Raw genomic sequence first — 27,008 nt, 5'->3', positions numbered from 1 at the left:
TACATTTATGTAAAAGAAAAAAATTTATTTACCCTTTCTTAAACAACATGGGAATTCTCTTCCACACTTAAACATCCTAAATATACAGCACCAAACATCAAGGCAAACCCCTCAAGCTCTCGCTCCAAACTAGAAGAGCTCAGGGAGACAGCTGCACTCAAGATACTCTGCACAAAATCCACTCAATGCAAAAAAACCCAATAGGAAAATGTATGTGAAATATCCTGAACACAAGAAACTCAAGCTGGAGCTTAATAAGAACTGAAGTCAAGAATGGGTATAAAACAAGACTGGCCTTGAGTAACCATCCCCATCCAATAAACACAGCTCTCAGAAGGTACTGAACTCAGCCAGGACAGGAGACTTCAGGCAGACTGTATGTCCTGGGCAGAGAGGGCAGTTCTCCCAAAGCGTTTAAATGCATCCTCCCCCATCCAATGTGGCTCATTCCCTGAACTTGAGCAGTTGTGTATTTGCTGAGGTAGCATTCAAGAGCCACAGCTGACCTCAGTAAATGGGAAGGCAGGGAAAGGAAAGACAAAAGTGAAATGAAAGGAGGAGAAATATTCAAGTCCCTCTGTTTCAGATTACACAAAAAACTCAAAAGTTCTCGGTGAAGAGTTTGTGGTACATTTCCAATTGGGAAACACATAGGTTTACATTGGGCTGCCAGATCTGTTCATTCAAAATTTTCCACTTCCTGAACTTATTCTCATGCCCAACTGGAAAAATTAACTGAGGTTTGAGTGTCAGTGAGCAATGGCCACAGTCCGAACACAGATAGCAGGAGAGTCGATCCTAGGATCATCCATCTCTATCCCACCATCTAGAAGGAACAACCCTGAAAGGGGAAAATCAGAACAAAAAGCAGGCAAGAGAGATGAGGAAAAATTCAATTGGGGTCATTAAAGTGAACTATTTAACAGAACAGAGTTGAAAATGTTTTCTTCCAATGCCATGTTTATAGGGTGCCTGCTTTGGGAACCTTTGGAAAGCTTTTTCTGTAAAATATTCAGAGCTCATCCTTCACAATTCGTTCATTGTCCTCATCGGTTTTCAGCTTGAGCTCATCTGGAGTGATTTTCCCATCGTGGTTCCGGTCTTGATTTCCAAACATGTCCTTTATCAGCTTGTCGGGATCATCGGCCGGTGAGAGACGGCCCTTGCCTTGATTGACCTGTGCCATGATGTAACTAGAAAACTGCCCAAACAAAAGGTATAAGGAAGAGTTAAAACCCAAGAGCCTTCTCACACAACAAACATAAAACCTGTGGTATTCATTCCATCAAGTCTGTGCAATTCCCCCACCTTCTTCTTGTAACTCTGCACATTTTTCCCCTCTTCAGATAATAATCCAATTCCCTCTTGAATGCCTTGATTGAACCTGCCTCCACCACACACTCAGCTAGTGCATTCCAAATCTTAACCACTCCTCCTTCATGTACCATACATACCCTAAGAGGGTGTGGCAACCATGGACTTCCATTGGATTGGTCCATGATTATGCTTGGCAAAGTACTGCAGTGGTTTGCCCTTGCCTTCTGCAGTATGGCTGACTAGGATAGTCCCCTGTTCTTCACCACCTGCCATCAGATGCATTGGAAGGAGTTACACACTGATAATCAACCTGTTTCACTATGTTATGAACATACCTGAAGTAGCCATCAAGTCCTGAAGTGGGACTTGAACCAGGGAGCTTCTGGTTCAGAGGCAGGGATGCTACTCACTGTGCCAGAAAACCTCTTAACCACTCTCTGTGTGGAAAAAGTTTTTCTCATCTTTCCATTGCTTCTTTTACCAATTAGCTTATATCTGTATCCCTCTGGTTCTTAATTCTTCCTTCAATGGGAACAGTTTCTCCCTATCTACTCTGTCCAGACCCCTCATGATTTTGAACACTCTATCAAATCTCCTCTCAACCTTCGCTTCTCCAAGGAAAGCAGTCCTAGCTTCTGAACCATTCTCATGAATCTTTTCTGCACTCATTCACCCTCACATCAACAAGCACTCTATGTTTGAGGGTGAGTGAGTGAGCATCCTGAGACTGGGAGTTAGCCGGACACACCCACTCTCACCCTTTCACACATTAATGATTGTCTTTATTCATTACTCATTTTTTAATTATCAACTTATTGTTTTTTTTGCTGAGCAAGTTGATTCTAATCAGATGTAAGCATTTTATTTTTTAAATTCATACTCATTGGCCCTCCCGAGTGTGAGAAAAATTGAAATGTGGCCCCCCCCACAAGAATAGGTTGGACAAGCCCTGCTCCAATGTCTTCATATCCTTCCCAAAGTGTGGCACACCTACTCCTGGGTGCACTGCTCCAGTTGTGGCCAAACCAGGTCTGATGAAAAGTCATCCAACTGAAATAACAACTCTGCTTCTCTCCACAGATGCTGCCTGATCTGCTGTGCATTTCCAGAATTTTCTTGTTTTATTTCAGATTTCCAGCATCTGCTGTATTTTGCTTTTGTATTAAGGCCAAAATGACGTTTTATACAGGTTTTAACATAACCTCCTTGCTTTTGTACTCTAGTCCCCTACTGACAAAGCCCAGGATGCCCATATGCTTTATTAACTGCACTCTCAGCCTGTCCTGCCACATTCAGTGACATATGCACATATACACCCTGGTCCCTCTGCTCCTGCACCCCTTTTGGAATTGCACCCTTTATTTTGTATTGTTTCTCCACATTCTTTGTACCAAAATGAATCATTTAACACTTCTCTGCATTAAATTTCATCTACCACTTGTCTGCCCATTCTGACCTACCTGTGTCCTTTTGAAGTTCTACGTTTTCCTCCTCACAGTTTGCAATAATTTCAAGTTTTGTATCATTCACAAATTTTGAAATTGTGCCTTGTAACCAAGGTCTATTATTTATTATATATCAAGAAACAGGGTCCTAATGGCTCCCCCCAACCCCAGGAAACTCCACTATAAACCTTCCACCAGTCCACAAAACAACCATTAACCACTGCTGTCTGTTTCCTGTCACTCAGCCAATTCTGTATCCATGTTGTTACTGTCCCTTTTATTCCATGGGTAGAATTTTACGCTGGTCAGGTGGGCACACGCCCGGCCCGGCCCGACCCAGTGTGAAATTGCAAGATGACGTTGGGCTAGTGTCCCGATGTCATCCCACGGTTGTGGGATATTTTGGTCAGGGGGCACACGCAGAAGTTGGAAGCGCGTCTGCCGACAATTATGAGGCTGATTAAGGTCATTGATGGTGAGATTGTCTTTAATTTCACTTTCCCCAGACAATCTTACGGTTAGCGGGTGGATGAATCAGCCAGGTGGCCTTTACATTTTTCATGAAATCTCATCCACGGGCGGGATGAAGTTTCCGTGATGAAATAAAATTAAAATTGTAGGACAGCATTTTCATCATATATATTTTCAGATGCTTGATTGGGATACTTGGACATTTCTATTTTTCAAAACTTTATTTGAAGATTTTTGGGTCTGCAGCTCTCTGCCTTTGGGGAGCTTCCTCTCAGCTCTGGTCCTCGCCCGCGTTGATGTCAGTGCCCACCCTCTTCCTGCCCCCACCCAGCAGCGTTGAGCTTCTCAGCGCATGTTTCATGCTGGCTGGCCGTTAATTGGCTAGCAGTTGGCGGTCCATTCCCCAGCTGATTCCAGGCCCGCCAATCGCACCCACCCACCAACCTAAAAATTCTGCCCCATGTGTTCTAGCTTTGCCCATAACTCTGTTGTGCAGCATTTTATCAAATGCCTTTTGGAAGTCCATGTACAGTACATCAACAGCATTACCCTCATCAATCTCTCTGTTACCTCATTGAAATACTGCAGCAAGTTAGTTAAACACAATTTGAGTGTTCCATATGAACAAGGAGCAGGAGTAGGCCATTCAGCGCCCTCCAGTCAGCTCCACCATTTAATAAGATCATGGCTGATCTGACAGTAACCTGAAATCTGCATCCCACTTACACTTGATAACCTATAACCCCATTGCTTACCAAGAATCTATCCACCTCTGCCTTAAAAATATTCAAAGACTCTGATTCCACCACCTTTTCAGGAAGAGTTCCAAAGACTCACGACACTGAGTGAAAAATATTTTCCTCATCTCTGTTTTAAATGGGCGACCCCTTATTTTTAAACAGTGACCCCTAGTTCTAGATTCTCCCACAAGAGGAAACATCCTCTTCACATCCGTCCTGTCAAGACCCCTCAGGATCTTATATGTTTCAATCCAGTTGCCTCTTACTCTTCTAAATGGATACAAGCCAAGTCTGTCCAACCTTTCCTCATAAGACAACCCACCCATTTCAGGTATTAATCTGATAAACCTTCTCTGAACTGCTTCCAATGCATTTACATCCTTCAATAAGTTGACCAATACTGTACACAGTACTCCAGATGTGGTCTCATTAATGCCCTGCACAACTGAAGCATAACCTCCCTACTTTTGTATTCAATTCCCCTCACAATAAATGATAACATTCTATTAGCTTTCCTAATTACTTGCGGTATTACCTGAATACTAGCCTTTTGTGATTCATGCACTAGGACACCTGAATCCCTCTGCACCTCAGAGCTCTGCAATCTCTCACCATTTAGACAATATGCTTCTCCTTTATTCTTCCTGCCAAAATGGACAATTTCACATTTTCCCACATTATACTCCAATAGCCAGATCTTTGCCCACTCACAACCTATCCATATCTTTTAGTAACCTCCTTATGTCCTCTTCACAAATTTCTTTCGTACTTATCTTCATGTCATCAGAAAATTTGGCAACCATCTCTTCATCCAAGTTATTTATATAAATTGTAAACAGTTGAAGTCCCAGCACTGACCCCTGTGGCGCACCGCTCGTTACATCTTGCCAACCTGAAAAAGCCCCACTTATGCCTACTCTCTGCTTCCTGTTAGCCAGCTAATCTGTTACGTTGTATACCATGAGCTTTTATTTTCTGCAATAAACTTTGATGGAGCACTTTATCAAATGCCTTTTGGAAATCTAAGTACAGTACATCCACCTTTATCCACAGCACATTAATTCTCAAAGAACTCCAATATGTTGGTTAAACACAATTTCCCTTTCACAAAACCATGTTGACTCTGCCTGATGACCTTGAGCTTATTCAAGTGTCCTGCTATAACTTCTTTAACAACAGCTTCTAACATTTTCCCTACGACAGATGTTAAGCTAACTGGCCTGTAGTTTCCTGCTTTCTGTCTCCCTCCTTTTTTGAATATTGGAGTTACATTTGCTATCTTCCAATCTAATGGGACCTTCCCCGAATCTAGGGAGTTTTGGAAAATTAAAATTAAAACCAACGCAACAACTATCTCACTAGACACTTCTTTTAAGACTCTAGGATGAAGTCCATCAAGACCCAGGCTCTTGTCAGCCCACAGCTCCAACAATTTACTCAGTATCACTTCTCTGGTGACTGTAATTTTCCTGAGTTCCTTCCCCATTTCCATTTCCTGGTTTATAGCTGCTTCTGGGATGTTACTTGTATCCTCTATAGTGAAAACTGATGCAAAATATCTGTTCAATTCATCTGCCATCTCCTTGTTTTCCATTATCAATTCTCCATACTCCCATTCTATAAGACCAACACTCGCTTTGTTAACTCGTTTCTTTTTAAAATATTTTTTAAAACTTTTACTATCTGTTTTTATATTTTGGCTAGCTTTCTCTCATTCTCTAATTTTTCCCTCCTTATTAGCCTTTCAGTCATCCTTTGCTGTTCCTTATATTCGGTCCAATCTTCTGACCTGCCACCTGTCTTTGCACAATTATATGCTTTTTCTTTAAGTCTGATACTATCTTTAACCTTTCTAGTTAACCATGGATATTATGTCTGTCCCTTGGACTTTTTCTTACTCGTTGGAATGTATCTATTCTGTGCATTCTGAAATTTCCCATAAGATGTTCATTGATTTATCCCTTAACCTAATTTGTCAATTCACTTTAGCCAGCTCAGCTTTCAGGCCCTCATAATTGCCCTTATGTAAGTTTAAAAAGAGTTTCGGACCCACTCCTCTCTCCCTCAAACTGAATGCAAAACTCAATCATATTATGGTCGCTGCTACCTAGGGGTACCTTCACTATGAGATCATTAATTAACCCCATCTTGTTGCACAATACCAGGTTTAGTATAGCCTGCTCTCTGGTTGGCTCCAGAGCAAGCTGTCCTGAGAAACTCTCTCAAAAACATTCAATGTACTCCTCATCTAGGCTATCTTTGCCCATCTGACTTTTCCAGTCTATATGTAAATTAAAATCTCCCATGATTATCGCTGTGCCTTTCTGACAAGCTCCCATTAATTCTTCCTTTATGCTCCACCCTACCATGTGGTTACTGTTAGGGGGCCTGTACACAACTCCCACAAATGACTTCTTGCCTTTACCATTTCTCATCTCTACCCAAACCGTTTCCACATCCTGGTTTCCTGAACTTAGGTCATCCCTCTATAGTGTGCTAATACCATCATTAACTAACAGAGCCACCCATCCACCCTTTCCTCATCACTGGCTCACAGTTGATGACACTACCTAATGGGACTGACAGGCAGAGAAAATCACAGCATTGACAGATTGAGAAACACGTGGCAAACACAGAGTTCAATCCCAGGATCTGTGTGCAATAACTGATTGCTGAGTCCCTCCTGCTATATTTCTGTAATGTTCGACTGAGGGGTTTGAGGAGGAGGATGTGCAGGAGGAGAAGGAAAGGTCAGTGTCAGTAAATCAAGTCGGATCATGGATTACAAACCAGAATAATTATTCTGACACTATCCCGGTCACTTTCAGCTAGCTTTGGAGGACTGAGTCCAGTTTTGTTACCCTACCTCAAAGTACAAAACATGCAAAAAGCCCCAGTGATATGGAATTCTTTCTCCCTTCTCTGTGAAACTATTTCAAGGTGAATCCAGTCAAAATGAGTTTAAACAGGTGATCTGATCTAGGTTCTTTAGAATATCGAAAGGGGCAGATCAGGGAGAGCCCAGTAGTCTGTTTCATTAAACAATGAGCACAGGACTTGAGCACAGTTAGAGTTTGGAACATTTTATCCCACAGAGATAGTGGATGTGGAACAAGCTCAGAGTACAGGGATTAATTCTGGGTCAATTAGTTCCCTTCATAAAAGAAGTCATACATCTCCCCTATGCTCGATGATTCCTGGTCCAGCAATGTCTTGATTTTAAAATTCTCCTCCTTGTTTTCAATTCCCTCCATGGCCTTGACTTTCCCTATCTCTGAAAACTCCTCCAGCCCCACAACCCGCCGAGAATTCCAATTCTGTTCTCTTGTGCATCCTCTTCCTTCATTCCACCATTATTGGCTGTGCCCTCACTGCCTGGACCCTAAGCTCTGGAATTTCCTCTCTAAATCTGTCTGCCCATCTATTTTCCTCCTCCTTTAAGATGATTCTTCAATCCCACCTCTTTAACCAAAGTTTGGCTCAGTGTCAAAAGTTTGCCCTTATTATGTTTTGAAGTACCCTGAGACATTATAACCATAGTAAACGTAATGCAAATGAAAATCTTCAATCCCCTTTAATCAGCAGGAATTGGTTGAGAGTTATGGGGAAACTAATAGATTTATTTGAATCACACCAGGGTTAGGAGAACAGCATAAGAATGTCACAGAGAAGGTGGAACTGAGGTAGATCGGAATGGAATTTGGCAGAGCTGGGCTTAGTGACATGTGAGCCCTGATTTCATTAGCAGGGAAGGAGCTGCTGGTGAGAGCACATTACCTCTTCAAATAAGATCTCCCCATCCTGGTTGCGGTCAAGCTCCTCATGAAGTTTGGCTGGCGCTTTATCATTCCAGATGAACAGGTAACCCTCTGGAACCCCTGGCTTCATGCTAAGCAGTTCAACATCAAACAGCAGCACAGCACTGCCTGGCACATCTCCAGCTGTGGGTAGGGCAGGAGGAAAAAAAAATCACTTCTAAAATCAGTCCTGTGGTTGACATTTGAGTAGGGAGAGAAATGTTGAAGCCTAAGAACACAGACTGAGAGGATCTTTATAAAGCTCTGGGCATTGGCTTAGCATCAAATGTTCAAAGAACATTACACTGGCTAGGGGTCAGGAAATTTGATGGGATTTTTGTTGGATAAGTAGATTAAAGGTTATGGAATCAAGATGGATAAATGGAGTTAAGACACAGATTAGCAAGGATCTAACTGAATGGTAGAATAGACTCTGGCAAGTGAATAACCTCCTGTCCCTTACGTTGAGCAGGTAGGGTGGGAGAAGAGAATTCTCAACATAGTCAAGCTTTGTGTCATCTGTAGTTATGCTGGATAGGGGTTCAATGGAAAGTAGTGAGTTGGGATCATCCCATGACTCCACTGATCAAGGCTCAATGTAGCATCAACAGACACCAGGCAAAATCGAGTTGGACATTCTCAATTTCAAGCAGGGGAATGTAGGGTGAAGAATGTGAAGGAAAGTATTCATTCAGGGGATGTGGGCACTGCTGGCATTTATTGCCCATTCCTAGTTGCCCTGAGGTGGTGCTAAGATGTCTTCTTGAGCCTTTGGTAGAAGGCAGTTAAGGTATTGGTGTGGGTTGGGAGTCAGGTGTAGGCCCAGGCCTGGTAAGGACACAGGAGGTTTCCTTTCTCTAAAGGACATTAATCATTTGGAGCTAGTCCAGCACTGAGGGGAAATTTGCCTTCGGATAGGGGAGTTTTATCCAATATGGAATTGGTGTGCGTACACGCAGTGCTGTTCATACAACCCCGTGCTGATGACACATCACTGCCCCAACCAGATTTAGCATGGCAACAGGTCAGGCTGAGTGTAACCAAGTCCCATAAAATCCAAGAATAAAATCTTCAGCTTCCCTCACCTCCCTTCTCTCCATGACCAAGATGTGGTGGGATTGTCAAAATCCGTTTCTCTCCAATGCACATTCCAAGCAAGCCTTGATTCAATCCTTCAATCGTTTTTGAGGAGCCCAGGACTAAAGTCGGAGGAGTGTCATAATCATGACTACAGGAATAAAAGAGAGGCGGGGGAGGGGGAAATTTGTTGCAGTTAAAACTTCAGCAATTCCTTCATTACTAAAAGCTGCTACCAGGAGCCAAGTATTGTAGACAACCAACCCCGTCCATGTTCCCCCCACCCCCCAGGGGCACTCGATCACTTCAGAACCAAAACATTCCTTTTCTTTTGTTAACCCTGATGTTTGCTACGGTATCCAGCTTGGGTACAGACTGCCCTCCTTACCCCAGTGATGAATGTGAATGCAGTGAGAGACAATAGGCTGTTTGACACCCCCACAATGGATCCTATTGCAGTCAAGTGCTAATCCTGCCCTTGCCTGAAATCCACATACATGCCCCTTCCCGTAGATTGCATCTAATAGGAAGGAGGAGCAAGAAGCCTGTCTGATGGTTACTCTCCCAAACCCAGTCAATGCTAAGCCTCAATTCTGGCATCTGGCACTGTCCCAGTCCCACTATAGAGATGTTGTTATTGAATCAATGGATCAGTGCTTTTATTTGTTAACTTGGAAAGTTTTTTTCTCCCCCTTCAAGTTTCCCAAAACAAAATTGGTTGTCAGGCTTCTGTTATTCGAAGTTGGGAAAGAGAAAGTGAATGTATTTGTTTAACAGCTTTCATGTCTTCAAGACATTGCAAGGCACTTCTCAACCAGTGAAGTTTTTTTTTTAAAAGTGAAACCACTAATGTTTTGTAGGGAAATGTAATAAACAAATCTGTACAAAGCAAGATCCCAGAAACGGTAATAAGATAAACGTTCAGTTAGTCTATTTTGATGATGCCGATTGAGGGATAAATGCTGACCAGGCCACCAGGGAAAGGGACACCCCTGCAGGACAGACAGGGCCTCAGTTTAACATCCTAACTGAAAGACAGCATCCCTGCCAGTGCAGCACTCCCTTAGTACTGCACTGAAGTGTCAATCTAGACAATGTGCCTCGGACAGTACTGGGGCTTGAGCCCATGACCCTCTTGCCTGCAGATCTCCCACTCTGGGCAAGGGCTCTCGAGCGATGATCTGATGTCTAAGGATTCCATAGCATTTTGCAGCAATACATATCAACTGTACTCTTTAATGTTCTGCCCTACATTAACATGTGTTGTCCCCTTTATCTCAGTGTTCGTCCCCATCTTGAATAATATCACAGACAATGAGAGCTACTTCAATAAAAAGCTGTATAACATACGAGGTGTAAAGCTGGGTACCATCCATGAGAGAAGCAGTGTAGTGATAGGTCACATAGTCATTTATCTGGGATGTCTCATTACAGGCATCTGGCTTGGAGTAGGTTTGGATTTGCACTTTGTCTTTTGGGTTGTGGAAGTCAATGATGTGAACATCAAAGACTAGGACAGCAGAGGCTGGAATCTTATCAGCTGCAGATCAAAATCCAGACAGAGTCAATCCATGGGACAGAAGAACTTTGTACAACATTATCAACTTTATTCAACAGGAGCAACAGATACATCCAAATATACCATTGAAACAAGAAGGGTTTCAGCAAGTGGGAAAGGGGGTTGGGAAGAAAGGAAGGTGAGAGACATCCCAAAGCACTTTACAGCCAATGAAGTGTAGTTACAGTTGTAATATAGGAAAAGCAGCAGCCAATTTGTGCACAGCAAGCTCCCAAAAACAGCAATAAGACAAATGATCCAATGATCTGCTATGGAGATGTTGAAGGACAAACTTTGGCCAGGCAGAGCTTCCTTGCTCTTTCGAAATACTTCTGAGTGAACTGTTACATCTAACTAAGATATACACCAATAACTTCTGGATTGCCTGTTTAGTCAGGCCCCACTCAATGAAATACCGAGCCATGTGGACCAGAAAGTGTTGGGATTGATCTCTGAGCTAGCTCATCCTGGAATTCATTTTTCCTGCAAACATCAGTTGGTTTTTCGATTATAAAAGCCCAACACACATGTAAGATTTCTGGACAGTTTTTAAGCCTCTTTATCCCACACTGAAGCCAATAGTATTCTCACTTTCAACTGCCTATGGCTCAACCCATTCAGCACAAACCAGGATGGAACCAGAGACATCTCCATTGTATTTGGCTTAGTACCACACCAGCAGTGGACTCAGTCACTAATCCCCTTAATAAGGATACGTTTGTCATATACTATCTGATGGGATTAGATGATGGGGAGAGAGTGTAAATTGGGCATGTTCTCACTGAAAGAGAGGTGGAGAGGTGATATGAATGCTGTTTTAGGATTCTAATAAAAGGACTAGATAATGTACAGCATGGCAAACTATTCGACCTTCTCCAGAACAGTAGATCCAGAGGATATGACCAACACGAGGGGAATTTAAAAAAAAAATCTATAGAAAGTATACACAGACTGTATTTGATTTTTTTTTCCTTCAGTTGTATCTGTGAGCGAGTGATCAACCTATGGAAGAGACTCACTAGTGAGACAGTTGATGTTGATATTAATTAATTCTAATGCAAGTTAGAGAATCCTGAATAAAATGTAACATTTTAGGATGGGGCATGAGTAATTTAGGGTACGATGTGTGGCAAGTGGATTGTGCTCAAGTGGGACTGGGCGAATCTCTGGTTTCCAAATCTCTCCAACTTTGGGGATTTTCCTCACCTCATGTCTGGGTCTGTTGTAGACTCAATGACAGAGATTGATTGCTGTGATTGGTCAATAACATCATTGTGACTGGGTCGTGTGACTACCTAATGGTGGACTGTGGTCTCTCTGTCTTTATTGTCCAGTACTTCCTGATCATCTATGGTATTGTGCCTGGTTATTTGGGGTTTGGTTCCAACACTTAGCTGTTAACTCTTGACCTTTAAGCACACTCGTGGGTAGATGAGGAAGTATCTAAATAAGTCCCGAAGTCAATCAGAAGCTAGTTATTGGTGGCTGTTGAAAATTCCTCGAAATGGACAGCTACTCTCTGTGGGGAAAACATACTGGTTTGACAATCAGAGGAAACAGCAACAAGTTATTTGCGTTTTCTCTTTCCCTGTAGTTTTGGTATGATAACAGCTTGCATTCACATAACACCTTTGATATAGCAAAATGTCCCACAGTACTTCACAGTAGCATTATCATTGACACTGAGCTACATAAAGAGATATTAGGACAGAAACCAAAAGCTTGGCCAAAGAGGTAGATTTTTAACGAATGTTTTAAAAAGAGGAAAGTGGGGTAGAGAGGCGGAAGGTTTGGGGAGGGAATTCCAGAGCTTATGGCTCAGGGAGCTGAAGGCACAGCCACCAATGGTGGTGTGAAGGAATTGGGGGGATGGACAAGAGTCCAGAGTTAGAGGAGTACAGATATCTTGGAGGGTTGTAGGGCTGAAGGAGATTACAAAGATAGGGAGCAGGAGTAGGGTTTTGAAAACAAGGATGAGTGTTTTTAACAAGTTCAGCACTTATGCATCAATGGATAGAATCGATTGAAATATTTCAATGGCATGTTTTATTGTTTGCAATATCTGCATCCAAATCTCAGTGCAACTGTACTGAAAATTTAAATTTCTTACCGATGCCATTCTCTCCGTAGGCCAGGTGTGGTGGAATAATAACACGCCGTTTCTCTCCCAAACATGCTCCCAGTAAACCTTGGTCTATCCCAGCAATGACGTAACCCATCCCGATATAAGTGTCATATGTATTATTCCGTGAGTAACTGGGTTAAAAACACAATTTAGAAACATATTGAACATCTTGTTCAATATAATGAGACTTCTGTGAGGTCGATCATCACCACCAGATGGTGAAGCCACATCAATTTCTGGAATGAGCAGGAAGTGAGCTACACTCTAACAGCATCTAGAGTAGGTCCCCTTCCCCCCCCGGTGGAACACGCAGCACCCACTCTGTTACTGACCAGGAAGGTTACAGTTGTGACCCCTAGTCCATGTCTCAATCAGCACAATGATAAGGCACAAAAAGGTGGAACAAGATCAGCTGTGTGCTTTGCTCTTGATCAGCAATTGGAGAGTCCTGTTGGAAAGCGTAAATGCCTAGACTCCAGGCAAGGACAGGTTCAGACGGTGAAGTCTACTTATGTCCAATAGCTGGATAATACACATTAATGTCCACATGAAGAGACAACACTACTGAACTCCTGGGGCTGACTGGCAGACCCTATATCCCAGCAAGAGCAAGTACCAGGGAATTGGATTCCAATACTCCTGGCCAAGTGACTGTTCTGACTATCCTTCATGGTACCATGTGGCCTGTGCTGCCTCTCGCCAAGATACCTTAGGAGGTTGGTACTGCCCGTTCATTTAGACCACGTGCACAGGGCAGAAGGGCAAAAACATCCCATTTTAGAAAGTTAGTACGGACACACGCACAAAATAAAATCTCCACATTGCCCTCCCCCACCCCACCCCTGCTCCAATTGTAATAAACCGACTCAAACCCAAACCACACTACCTGCTCCCGAGTGGCGTTACAAGCCAGACCGAAGGTCTCCAGCTCACTGCCTCGGAGGCCCGTGAACTCACTGCTCAGTGATAGACTGCACAAAAGCTCCTGGGAATGCAAAGGTGAAAGGTCAACGTTCCATCAGGGCCGGAATCTTCAGGAGACCTGCATGAACCGAAGTTTCTGCTATTAACCCTTTAACGCTGTTGTGTGTGTATACATTCACACACAAGCTACAGCAAAGTCACAATTAGTTTAACTAGAACCATATATGTATTTACAACTACAAGGTAGCTTACATCACCTGCTTATTCCCCAAATTCTGAATGTTAAAACTTCAGCAAGGTTTTGTCTTTTGTAGGAAATACTTGTAGGAGAGCTTGTTACTCAAAGGGTTAAAATCAGGATTTTAAGAAAGGTCACAGGGCCTCAGGTTACATTGGGCCTGTTCAGTCCTGCAAGAGGTAAATCATTGTCGGGGTGAAAAACATCAATTAAATTCCTGTTCAGTCACTAACTAATGGCTCAGTGTGGCCCCCCCGAGTCAAGTTCATGTTTGACAGTATTCAACCCTTCATTCCAATCCATGCTTTGCTCCTCTGTTGTGTTGGCTGACTGACTTGGAGGTGCTGGGGTGAAACTGAATGCTGTGATGTCATTAGTGGGCAGAGTCGGTCATGTTTCTCTCTCTTCCCACTCGATTGGGACATCTGTATTCCTGACCAGGTGCCCCTACAGAAGGTAAAGTAGAACCAGCAGGCTGGGCAAGGGAAACAGGGCACATCTGATATCCATGTGCGTTGGTTTTATTATATTTTAGAAAACTAAAGTATTTAGTGCTTCCATGACTTTTGTCTCTCCTCTCTGATTCCAACCCAGTAATTACTAAGATTCAATTATTCCCATGACTCTGCATTACTGCTTTATTTGAAAGATGTTCAGCAATACTGGGACCATCCCAAGATTTAGGATACAGCCTAAACTGTAGCTCATTGGGTCACAACTTTGCCTCCAAGTCAGAAGATTGGTCAGTTCTGGTCCCACTCTAGAGACTTGAGCATACGGTCCAGAATGATACTTCAGTATCAGCACTGAGTGAGTGCTGCACTGTCAGAGATACCATCTTTTGGAAGAAATGTTAAACTGAGGCCGGTCTACCCTCTCGGATGGATGTAAAAGATCCCAGGGCAATATTTGAACAGCAAGGGAGTCCTGTAAATATTTATCGCACAAACAACATCGCTAAATCAGATTATCGGATTATCTGTTTGTGGGAGCTTGCTGTGTGCAAATTGGCTGCTGCCTTTCCTACATTACAACAGTGACTACACTTCAAAAAGTACTTCATAGCTGTAGATCACTTTGGGACATCAGGAGGTCACGAAAGGCACATTGAAATGTAAATGTAAGAATTTATCAATATCTACATTTTGGAGCCAATTTTCTTTCTACTGCTCGAGAAACCATCGAATCATGTTGAGGTAGAATTATACAGATGGGAAATCCTGTTCTGATGTCCCACTGAATGAGCACCTATCGTGTGACACCAAATTCTCAGCCTCAAAACTACATGGGCTAGAGTTCTAGAAGGTAGCTCACTACCATGTAATCAAAGGTAATGTGTCTCCCTTCTTGGTGACACCATTTTCTGAAAATTAAACATATCCAACAACACCATAATTTTAAAATTCTCATCTTGTAACCTACTTCAGCCCTATCCTCAAGACTTCGTCATCCAATTCCCGCCTCTTGATCTTCCCCGATTTCTCTCTCCACCATTGGTGGCCATACCTTCAGCTGCCTGGGCCCTAAGCTCTGGAATTCCCTCGCTAAACCTCACCACCTCTGTCTCTCCTCCTTTTACATGCTTCTTAAAACGGAGCTCTTTGATTGGCTCGGTGCTGGATCTCTATTTGATTATGTTCATGCTTCTTAAAACGGAGCTGTTTGATTGGCTCGGTGCTGGGTCTCTATTTGATTATGTTGAAGCTTTAACCTAAGTTTTTAAAAATCTGCTATACAAATATATAAGGCAGCTCACCACCACCTTCTCAAGGGCAATTAGGGATGGGCAATGAATGCTGGCCCAGCCAGCGAAGCCCACATCTCATGAATAGAAAAATGCAAACTGTTATTGCTGAAAAGCCACCTTTAGGGGGGCAACACAGCATGTTAACAAATAGTCAACAGTTAAACTTTTCCCCCATTACCAAAAATATCCCTACAATCTGTGATTATCAATTCTCACAAGTGAGGTCTCTCCGGAAGTGGAGGTTTTACTGCTCAGTGAGATACTGCAGAATGTGCTGAATGTTTCAGAGAGGAGCTGTCAGGACAGGCCTGCTCCTTAGAGACAATATTCAGAAAAGAATCAAGTGCCTCTCAGGCAATTCTCTTTTCTTTACTCATGTAATTAAATCACTGGCAGCAAAATGTAGGCACATCTGCAGAGGGAGACTGATTGGAGGAAAGGGGCTGGCATGGAATTTGAGAGATCAGTTAATTCCCACAGCTTTGGAATACACTCTGTGTAGCTACATTCTAGAAAGCACTGCCAAGCCACAGTTCACACATTTTTTAAAAGGTATTTATTCTTAAGAAAAAGGCATCACTGGCTGGGCCAGCATTTATTGCCCATCCCTAATTGCCCTTGAGAAGGTGGTGGTGAGCTGCCTTCTTGAACCACTGCAGTCCATGTGGGGTAGGTACACCCACAGCGCTGTTAGGGAGGGAGTTCCAGGATTTTGACCCCGTGACAGTGAAGGAACAGTGATATATTTCCAAGTCAGGATGGTGAGTGACTTGGAGGGGAAATTCCAGGTGGTGTTGTTCCCATCTATCTGCTGCCCTTGTCCTTCTAGATGGTAGTGGTAATGGGTTTGGAAGATGCTGACAAAGGAGCCTTGGTGAACTCCTGCAGTGCATCTTGTAGATGGTACACACTGCTGCTACTGTGTGTCGATGGTGGAGGGAGTGTATGTTTGCGGATGGGGTTCCAATCAAGCGGGCTGCTTTGTCCTGATGGTCTCAAGCTTTTTTAGTGTTGTTGGAGCTGCACTCATCCAGGAAAGTGGGGAGTATTCCATTACACTCTTGACTTGTGCCTTGTAGATGGTGAAGAGGTTATGTTAGTCTGATGTAAAGTACTGAGCCACCCAGACTGTCCTCTTCCATTTCAGTGGAAGCTGGATTCCTTTAAACTCCAGAGAGAATTAAACTTCCTTAGACAACACCTGGCCAGAGTGATGTTCAGACAGAAATATGGTGGTAACTGATCATACACCAGATACTGAATTCCAGCTCTGAGAGCACACCACCAGACCTACAGCTTGTATATCTATAGCACCCTCAACATAATAACCCATCCCATGGCACTTCACATGAGCTGAGGTAAATGAAAACATTGGTCACTCCATGTAAGAGAGATGCTGACTCCTAATCGTGACCTTTCCATTAGCTGAAGCTCAGGATGGACAATCAATGTGAACTCACTCTCAACCAACCTGGTCTTGCTGCTGCCCAATGTAGTAGAGCATTGACCTCAACATTTGCAACAAGCTCCCCCATGAGGATTAATCCTCTAGTGTATTCCCTGCAGTATATCGCTGTTTCTCCAGTTCTTTGGGCTGAGGGGTTCAGGGTTATTGACCAGTAGAAAACCATAAAAGAAAGGCTTCCATTTCTACAGCACTCTTCATGATCTCAGGACCAACTAGAAGCACTTCACAACCAATGAAACACTTTTAAAAGTATAGTCACTGTTCTAATGAAGAAAAAGCTGCAGACAATTTGCACACAGCAAGATCCCACATCCCCAATACCAAAAAAACCATGTGATGTTGGTTGAGGGATTAGCATTGGCCACGGCACTGGGAATAACTCCCCTGCTCTTCTTCAAAGTAGTACCATGGGATCTTTAATACCCACTTAAAAAGGAAGACAAGGCTTTGTTTTAAGGTCTCATTGGAAAGACAACTCCTCTGACAGTGCTGCACTCCCTTAATTCTACATTGGATTGTCCGTGTCAATTAATTGCTTAAGTTTCTGCAATGAACTTTATCCCACAACTTTCTGACTCAGAGGTAAGTGTGAGCCACACTGATGCTTAACGGTTAATGGAACATCCTTAGTAATGGCCACCCAGAATTAGTTGGCTGAGGTATTTGGTAAGTAGAGAGGTTACTGTTCGGAAAGTTATAGTTCTCAAAGGAGGATTCTGTTGAGAAGTTGGTGGGGAGACAGGTGTGTGGTGGAAAAATCCTCTGTGCTGCATGGTTACCAGTTTTAACATGTAATGAAAATAAAGGTCATTATCAAAAATGAGTGTGTTGACGGAGAACCCACCTAGAGTCAAAGAAGGTTCCATCCAACAGGCTGCCATTGTAGTGATAGCGGATGAAGTCTCCAGACGCGATCTGTCGGGTGCAGTGCTCCGGGACAACCAGCTTCTCTATTGAGACTGTATCATTCTGGTTGTGCAGATCCAGCAGCAGCGTATCAAACACCAAGCTGGCCTGAGGGGGGATGTCACTACCTAATGGACAGAACGCCAGTGAAAGTTAAACTACAGAAAAATAGATTCAGATAGTTAAGTGTTCAGAGAGTATGCAAAATATCGTTACCTACTCAGGTGTACGCACTTCCTGCCAGGAGCCAGATAGAAACCCAAACACCCTGCTCCTAATTCAGTGAACGAGATCAATAATGTTGCACACCTAGGGATGCTCATCCTTCTCCTGGGCCAGCACCAGAGGAGAGTTTGGGTAAGCTAAAGTGTGTCTTTATTTCAATCTTATTATGGACTGGAACTCTTCTGAACCTCTTGTTCACCCAAAATCCCCATTCCCTAAACACATGACTCTCCCCACATCCTCGCTATGGTAAAATCATTTTACCATCTCCTACACCAAATCAGCCTTTCCCAGAACCTCAAACTGAAAAGCTTTTAATAGCCAAAGCTTCATGTCAGGTGACCACTGCTTGTACCATCCTCCTTTTTGCGACCTTGGTGTTGTCCTGCGCTGCAAGGCTTTGCTCTTCACCGAGTCCTCATCAATTTAGAAGCTATTTTCTTCTCTGTTCATTCATGTTTTGGGGGGGGAAGGTGTGTGATTGGTCTCAGCACCTTCCCAGTTACCAGCTTGTTGTAAACCTTGGAGGTGAATTTGCACATTTTGTCAAAAAAATATAGAAATTGTAGGGCAAATAAATGTCTTTGAGCCATGTATCAGGTTACAAAGAGACTTCAGGCCTCGGCTAATTGCAATAAAAACAAAAATAGCTGGAAAAGCTCAGCAAGTCTGACAGCATCTGTGGAGAGGAAGACAGGGTTAACGTTTTGAGTCCGTATGACTCTTCTTCAGAACAGATAACTGTACCTATTTTCGTACCAGGCTGTTACATAAGAACATAAGAAATAGGAACAGGAGTGGACCATTCGGCCCCTCGAGCCTGCTCCTCCATTGAATAAGATCATGGCTGATCATCTTGTGTTTTGGTCCCACATTCCCATCTACCCCCGATACTCTTTGATTCCCTTGCCTAACAAGAATCTATCTACCTCTGCCTTAAAAATATTCAATGACCCCACCTCCACCACCTTCTGAGGCAGAGAGTTCCAAAGTCACACAACCCTCAGAGAAAAAAATTATCCTCATCTCTGTCCTAAAAGGGCGACCCCTAATTTTAAAACACTGGCCCCTAGTTCTGGACTCAGCCACAAGAGGAAACATCCTTTCGACATCCACCTTGTCAAGGCTGTTCAGGATCTTGTATACTTCAGTCAAATCACCCCTCACTCTTCTAACCTCCAGTGGAAACAAGCCCAGTCTGTGCAACCTTTCCTCATAAGACAACCCACTCATTCCAGGTATCAATCTGGCAAACCTCCTCTGAACTGCCTCCAATGCATTTACATCCTTCCTTAAATAAAGGAGACCAAAACTGCACACAGTATTCGAGGAACCATTCTGGACTTGTACACCTGGGCGTCTCCTGCAAACATTCCAGATTCCACAGATTCGTTGCCTTAGATACAGGAGCTGTTTTAACAGGAGATGGAGGCAGATGGTAGAAATACTTATTACGTGGGTTTGTGTTTGGGAATGGGGGAGGGGGTAGTGGTGAGGGAAACCACATGAGAACAGGGAAATGACAGAGAGAGAGAGAGACTGAGAGACTGGTGCAGTCAGCACTCTTGTCTACTGTATCAGTGCTCACGGACTCAAAGTCCTGTAATGAGGAGAAGCATCACAATCTCAAACATTATTGACACTCCGTACCCAGGAAATTTTGGTGGGGGGAGAATGAAACCTTAGCTCTGGGGTTACCCCTTTTCCTTTGCATTACCCACCCAATCAACAGCCAAAATTGACAGACAGGGTAAACGATTTTGTTGGGCAAGATTATTAAGGATTATGAAACCAAGATGGACAGATGGAGTTAAGATACAGTTAACCATGATCAAAGTGAATGGGGAGACAGTTAAGGGGCTTTTCTTTTTATTATTCATTCACGAGATGTGGGTGTCGCTGGCTGGGCCAGCATTTATTGCCCATCCCTAGTTGCCCTTGAGGAGGTGGTGGTGAGCTGCCTTCTTGAACAGCTGCAGTCCACGTGGTGTAGGTACACCCACAGTGCTGTTAGGGACGGAGTTCCAGGGTTTTGACTCAGTGACCCTCCTCTGTTCCTAAGTCCTTCCCAGCTGTTAACAGTCAGATCCTTTGATATGATGTCTGTCATCTGTTCTCCCCTGTCCACCGACTTGACACTTCTGGGCAAGAGGCTATTAGGCTGTTACCCTCCTGGTCTGAAGGCACAGGCTCATGCTGGGCTTTTGTCACCTCAGTCATTCTTTGTCCATCGAACTTAGATGATGAATGATTATCAGCAGGCTATTTGATTGCCAGGGCATCACAGTTGAGCACAATCCTATCCTGACTCAGTGTACATATGTTCCAAAAGGAATCACTGGATCAGGAGCACTGGATAATTCCCAAAATTCTAGCTCAGCTACAATAAGACCTATTTTAAAAGCCCTGGCTACTGGGATAAGTATTGAACAGGAATCAAACTACGTCATCTTCCTAATCACACTAGACAGTAAACCAGCCCATCAAATGATCCCAGACTAGGGGGAGGGGTAATTTGCTTCTGCAGAGGAGAGGATGGTGGGGGGTGGGAGGTTAAACCCAGGACTCTTGTCTCAAGGCTCCAGTAACAAAAGCAACTCCCAGTGCAGATAGTTGGTCTTCAAGATTTCACTTACCATATCCAGTCTCTCCGTATGCCAGGAACGGAGGGATGATGATGATTCTCCTCTCTCCTACACACATCCCTAGGAGACCTTCATCCATCCCTTTGATTAACCAGCCGATGCCCACATAGGTGTCATAAGTCCTCATGCGATTATGGCTGTGGGAGGAGAGGGAGGAAGAGAGACTAAAGAATGAGAATCTGAAGGAGCTGAGGAATCACTCACCTGCCACTCCTGAGGCTGGGGTGGGGAAAGAGGGTATGGAGGGTGGAGAAAAAAAATGGAATTCAGCAGTGGGTCAAAATGCAAAAGGGACACCGACACTGGATTTTGGCTTCACCTTGGCAATACAGAAACAAGCCATTCAGCCCAGCAGGCCAGTGCTGGTGTTTATCCCCACACGAGCCTGCTCCCACTCCTCTTCATCTCACCCTATCAACATTTCCTTCTACTCCTTTCTCCCTCATGCGTTGAGCCAGCTTCCCATTAAATCCTTCTATACTATTCACCTCAGCCATTCCCTGTGGTACCAATTTCCACATTGTTACTGAAAATAGTAAAAATGCTTCTCCTGAACTCTCGATAAACGTTTTTAAACATTAACTTTTTTGGTCGTTGACACAGATGTTGGTTATCCTGCTGAGGGCTTCCGACATTTCCGGATTTAGTTGAAAGTTTTTAAATCAGTCATTTGTAATCATAATATCTAACCTGAAAGATAGCCAGCCACTAACTAATAAGAGTACCATGTTACACTGTGACAGAACTTCCCAAGATCCCCCTATTCCCAAATATGGACAAAAAGCAAGGGTTTGGGATTAGGTATGACCACTCTTTCAAACATCCAGCATAGACACAATGGGCCGAAAGTCATCCTCCTCGTAGACTCAGACATTTACAGCACAATAGGAGGCCATTCGGCCCATCATGTCCATGCCAGTCAAAAAGATCTGGCTGCACCAATCACATTTTCCAGTGCTTGGCCAATAGCCCTGGAGGCTATGGCAATGCAAATGAATATCTAAATACTTCTTAAGTGTTATGAAAGTTTCTGACTCAACCACCCTTTCAGGCACTGAGTTCCAGACTCCTACCACCCTTTGGGAGAAAAACCTCTCAACTCCCCTCTTAGCCTTCTACCTCTTATGCCCCCTGGTTATTGACCCCATTACTAATGGAAAAAGTGCCTTCCAATCCACCCTATCTGTGCCCCTCATAATCTTATACACCTCTATCAGGTCCCCTCTCAACCTTCACTGCTCCAAGGAAAACAACCCCAGCCTATCCAATCTTGCTTCATAGCTCAGACCCTCCAGCCAGGCAACATAGAAACTTACAGCTTCTGTGCTATAAGTTTCTATGATTCTGCTCTACACTGATTGAACTCAAGCTTGAGCCTTAGCTTCCCCACATGGTGAATTCCTGATACAGTTCTCCTATTGTCAGCTGTTGCCAAGAGGCAGCTCAGGGATATGAACACAGGAAGAGAAAGAAAAACACAGAATGAATGTACAGTAGTTCCAATAAATACTTTTATTTAATGGGCTCTTTCATTTAGTGTCTAGGAGCTAGAATAATAACCCTGCCTCAACAGCAATTAAAAACAACAACTCTGAACCAAACTTGGTCACATTCTACGGCTGGGCTGACTCAGTGGAGGTCGAGAGACACCTGGAAGAGAAAGGCTGTCAGAGGGAGAAGGGGATCAGGAACTCTTGCACACATTCCCCCCTACAAAAGGCTACAGGTCCAAAAGGCACTCAATCACTCCAAATGGGCTGGGATTGCTGCAAACATGCTTAAATAGAATCTTAAACTATGTTTAAAAAAGTCATAAAGGGAGGATTTTAAATTACAGGCCAAATTACAGGGACAAGCTGTGAGAGAGATACAAAGAATTGGTTTTGTGAAGTGAGTTTGTGCCTGTCTGGTTCTAGGGACTGGGACTTCTATTTGACACAGCTCAATGATGTCATCACTAATTACAGTATAGGCAGAACCAATGGGGAGATGATTGGAGGATTTATCTGTTCTAATGAAAGGGAGGGAGGGTTCAAAATATCAATAAAGGAGCAACAGAAGAAAAACGACCAACATTGAAAATCTGAAACAAAAACAGGGAAAACCTTGAAATAAGCAGTTTAATTAGTATATTGAGAGATGGACAGGGGATGGGGAAAGTTCCAGGTGCACCCCTCCTTGAAAGCACTTGGAATATTTACATTGGAATAAAAGTGGCCCAGAGACAATCCTAAAAGGAACAGGTGAACTAGACGCCAGAGAAACACTCGATCTTACCACCAGCTCCAGGGCAAGGAGACACAGGTTCAAAGTTAGACAAGGAAAGCTGAAAATTGGTGAATATGTGGCATGGTTCACCCAGGGAAGCAGTGGCATTTCAGGAGGGGAAGAATACATGTTTTGGTGGCCAAGTATTGAATGGCGTGAGAAGCAAAGTCTAAAATCTTTGAGCCTAACCTGAGGATGTGAGTGTAAGTAATGGATTAGAAGGAATTGGAGAAAGTCTTTCCCACCCCTCTATTGTCTTCGATACTGAAGGGTTTTCAGAAATTTGGGGGATGCGTGGCGAGGGTAGGAAATGGGGGTTTGTTGCATATATTGAGTGATGCAGCATGGGTAACCACAGTCACCTTGGTTTCCTCGGGGATAGGGAAGAATTTCCCAAAGCTTTTCCTCAGATTTTTTCCCCTTTCCTCCTAAGGAGTCAGCATTTAGAACTTGCATTTATATAGCATCTTTATACCACCTCAAGAAGTGCAAAAGTGCTTCACGGCCAATGAAGTACTTTGGGGAATTTATGTAAAAGCTGTGGCCAATTTACACGCATCAAGAGCGCACAAACAGCAACGAGATATACCATCAAATATTCCATTAAAGTGAAATGTTGGCTAGAACACTATCAATCAGGGAGGTAGCAGCATCCCATGCAGAGGGTAACCTTCTTCCTCTCCCTTTCCTGTTTGTACATTTCTTTGCCCCCCACCCCCTACATCAAACACTAGGTTACAGCAACTGCTACTGAGGACTTGATCCACATGGGAAATTACAACACATAAGAGCACTGATCCTGCCCCACCCCACCCCACACTCCTCCTTCACCTGGAATCGAAGAGTGTCCCGTTGAGCAGAGTGCCATTGTAGTGATATCGGATGTAGTCAGTGTTCTGCACTGCACGGTTACAAGCCACCGGTCTGTACACAGTCTTTGTTTGCACCTTGTCATTATGGTTCCAGATATCATGAAGAATAACATCAAAGTAGAGCGTAGTATCAGGGGGGATGACATTGTCTGTGAATCAAAGAGGAGTGAAGAAAACTGTGGAAAAGGCAAGCACAGATACATTATATCATAGATTAACCCCCTCCAGTTTTCCCCATCCTCTCCCAAGTTAGATTACCATTTTATGTCATTGGTTGCCTCTGGTACCATTCCCAATTTGCAAATAAAGATGGTGAGTTACGGAGGCCTCTCATTATCTTGCCCGGTCTGGCCTATGTGTGACTCCAGGCCCACAGAAATGCAGTTGACTCTTAAATGCCCTCTGAAATGGCCTAGCAAGCCATTCAGTTCAATCCAATGAGGCAATAAATGCTGGCCTAGCCAGCAACACCCAAATCCAATGAATGAATAAAAAAACAGCCATTTGGGGGAGTAGGGAAAGGCAGGAATGTTCTTACCGACTCCCTGGCTGCCATAGCCAAGATGAGGGGGAATGACAATACGACGCCTTTCATTCACACACATTCCTAGAAGTGCTTTATCCATTCCTGGGATCAGGCGACCCTTTCCCACTTGGACATTGAAGGTGTTACTGTGGTCATAGCTGAAAGAGTGAGAGAGAAGAATGAGGGAGAAAAGGAAAAAAATCAGAATTAAATCTCAAATTACACAGTTAGATACACAGGAACCCCACTTCCCCATTTCCCTCCACACCCCCCCTCATATTTCCACCCACTCAAAAATAAAATTAAGAATGGTCCCTGGGTTCAATCTTTGTCCCCATGGTGTGCATAACCCAGACACACAGCCCTGCCAGGCATCGTTGCTGCCAAAATGGGCAGGACTTGCCTCACTCTGCGGGTTATCTGGCTTCATTCCATTATGTTGCATCCCTCCCATTGCTGCAGTGTAAATAACCCCAGATCCTTTCCACTGCTAACATTGCTCCTCATTGGGTGTTAACTGCATACTAATGGGTATGTAATTGTATTCAGACGGTAGGCACTGACTGGGGACTCATAGGTGATCCTATATATAGCAGACTTGAAACCATGGTAGTTGGATTGAAGGTGCATGTCTGCAATGTGTGTCACTGTCAATGAAATTGTGTACAAAGATGTGGTTCTGTTTCTATCTGCGCCATCCAGCTATCTGAACTGCAACAAGGGCAAAACAAAACAGAATTACCTGGAAAAACTCAGCGGGTCTGGCAGCATCGGCGGAGAAGAAAAGAGTTGACGTTTTGAGTCCTCATGACCCTTCAACAGATGCTGCCAGACCTGCTGAGTTTTTCCAGGTAATTCTGTTTTTGTTTTGGATTTCCAGCATCCGCAGTTTTTTGCTTTTATCTCTGCAACAAGGGCAATGTCACTTCAGTCTGCAATACAGATGGAAGGGGTTGGAGGAAACAGGTTCAAACACAACCAATGGGATCAAAGTCTGAGCTTATTGTGTTGGCATAGCAACAGGAGACAGGCTGCGTTACCACACTGCAAGGTCCAGCCAATTAAGGGCCAGAAGGGACATGCAGAGCTGCACAGCTCCCTAACCCCCAACCTGTAGGTGTTTATGAGAGAAGCGCAACCATTGTATATTATATAATGTATTCATATTTTTTGCTTTCAGCCTTTGGCTCAGTGGTTTCACTCTACCCTCCTGGGCTCAAGTCCCCATTCCAGAGATGTGTTCACAGAATCTAGGCTGACACTCCAGTGCAGTACTGAGGGAGTGCTGCACAGTTGGAGGTGTCCGCTTTGGGATGAAGTGTTAAACTGAGGCTCTGCCCTCTAGGGTGCCAAAGCACTATATTGAAGAGTAGAGATGTTCTCCCCAGTGTCCAGGCCAATATTTATCGCTCAACCCACGTCAATTTAAAATATTTGATCACATTGTGTTTGTGGGAGCTTGATGTGCGCAAATTGGCTGCAGTCTTTCCCAAATTATAGCAGTGGCTGCACTTCAAAAAGCAATGCATGGACGTTTGGAAAGTCGTGGCATGGTGCAGATTTGGGAGTGGATGATGTGGCAATTGACAGGAAGTTCGGCAAAAGTGTTTCCTCTCTTTGTGAGGGGAGGGGAGGTTATGGAGAAAAATGTTTAGATTTGACAGTGCGTATCGGGATCGCAGGATTATATTAACATCCTCCAAGACTGGAGAGTAAATAAAGTTAGAAATTCTTCCTCTACGTTACATTGTAAAAAAAACCCACATTTTCCCAGCGCCTACAGCGAGTCACAATCACAAAAAGAATACTTTAAAAAAAAATCATGAAAAGGTTCCGGGGTTATAAATGGATAATTGAAAGGGGAAAGAGGCTTCTTAAAAAGCTCAGTAAAACGATGTTGTAAAGCGACATGCTGTAGTTGAACAGTGAGCATTTACAATTAGCAATGAAACACGCTACCGCGGCGGCTGCCGTGACCTCGGAGTGAAGTTTGATAAAAGTGAACCAGAACTGGTGTTCCAGGAGGAACTTATCAATTTTAAACAGTTTTTATTCCATACTCGTTATTTTTACCTGGAGTCGAACTTCTTCCCATCTGCGAAGGTGCCATTGTAATGATAACGGATGAAATCGCCGCTCTGTACCTCCCGGGAACACTCCGAGGGGATGAAGTATCTGTCAACGAGGACATCAGACAGGGGTCCAGGCTCACAGACAACCAGCGCGAACAAGAGGCACACACCGGGGAGCATCGGCTTACTCATTGTGAAAGCGACCTGGAAAAGTTACAAAGTTACGGAAACCGACTTGGAAAAGTTACAAAGTTACGGAAACCGACTTGGAAAAGTTACAAAGTTACGGAAACCGACTTGGAAATGTTACAAAGTTACTGAAATGGGAACATTACCAAGCTGGGGCTGATGTAGATTTTAAGGGATGTCTTCTCTGTGACGAACTGAGCTTCGTCTAATTCGCCTCATACATCTCCAGCCCCCTCCCTTAGATTTTTTTTCTCTGGAATGTTGTAAACGTGTAAGGCGGTCTTCCCGGGATATAGCTGTCCATGGATGGCAGCTCCGCCTATCGCACAGGAATACCGGCTCTGACCAATGTTTCCTGAGTTAAATCCGGATCAGAAGCAACAGCCCCCAGTATTGTC

At 43.7% G+C, this 27,008-nt stretch overlaps 1 protein-coding gene across 1 annotated transcript; it reads right to left on the bottom strand.

Annotated features, from left to right (window-relative positions):
• Positions 1–10: 10 nt before the first annotated feature.
• On the bottom strand, positions 11–27,008 carry LOC121294014 (peptidyl-prolyl cis-trans isomerase FKBP10-like). The gene is made up of 11 exons (XM_041217497.1): positions 26,757–27,008; positions 26,423–26,625; positions 24,362–24,507; positions 23,783–23,972; positions 20,675–20,820; positions 17,752–17,941; positions 12,516–12,661; positions 10,198–10,387; positions 8,856–8,998; positions 7,751–7,914; positions 11–1,201 (listed from the first exon to the last, which is right to left on the bottom strand). Exons 2-11 carry the CDS (start codon positions 26,611–26,613, stop codon positions 1,013–1,015), a joined length of 1,695 nt encoding a protein of 564 aa, XP_041073431.1. The 5' UTR covers positions 26,614–26,625; positions 26,757–27,008; the 3' UTR covers positions 11–1,012.

Source organism: Carcharodon carcharias, chromosome 23 (genome assembly GCF_017639515.1).
Source record: "Carcharodon carcharias isolate sCarCar2 chromosome 23, sCarCar2.pri, whole genome shotgun sequence".
NCBI lineage: Eukaryota > Metazoa > Chordata > Chondrichthyes > Lamniformes > Lamnidae > Carcharodon > Carcharodon carcharias.
The sequence above is the reverse complement of the archived record's forward strand: the minus strand, read 5'-3'. Positions and strand labels throughout refer to the sequence as shown.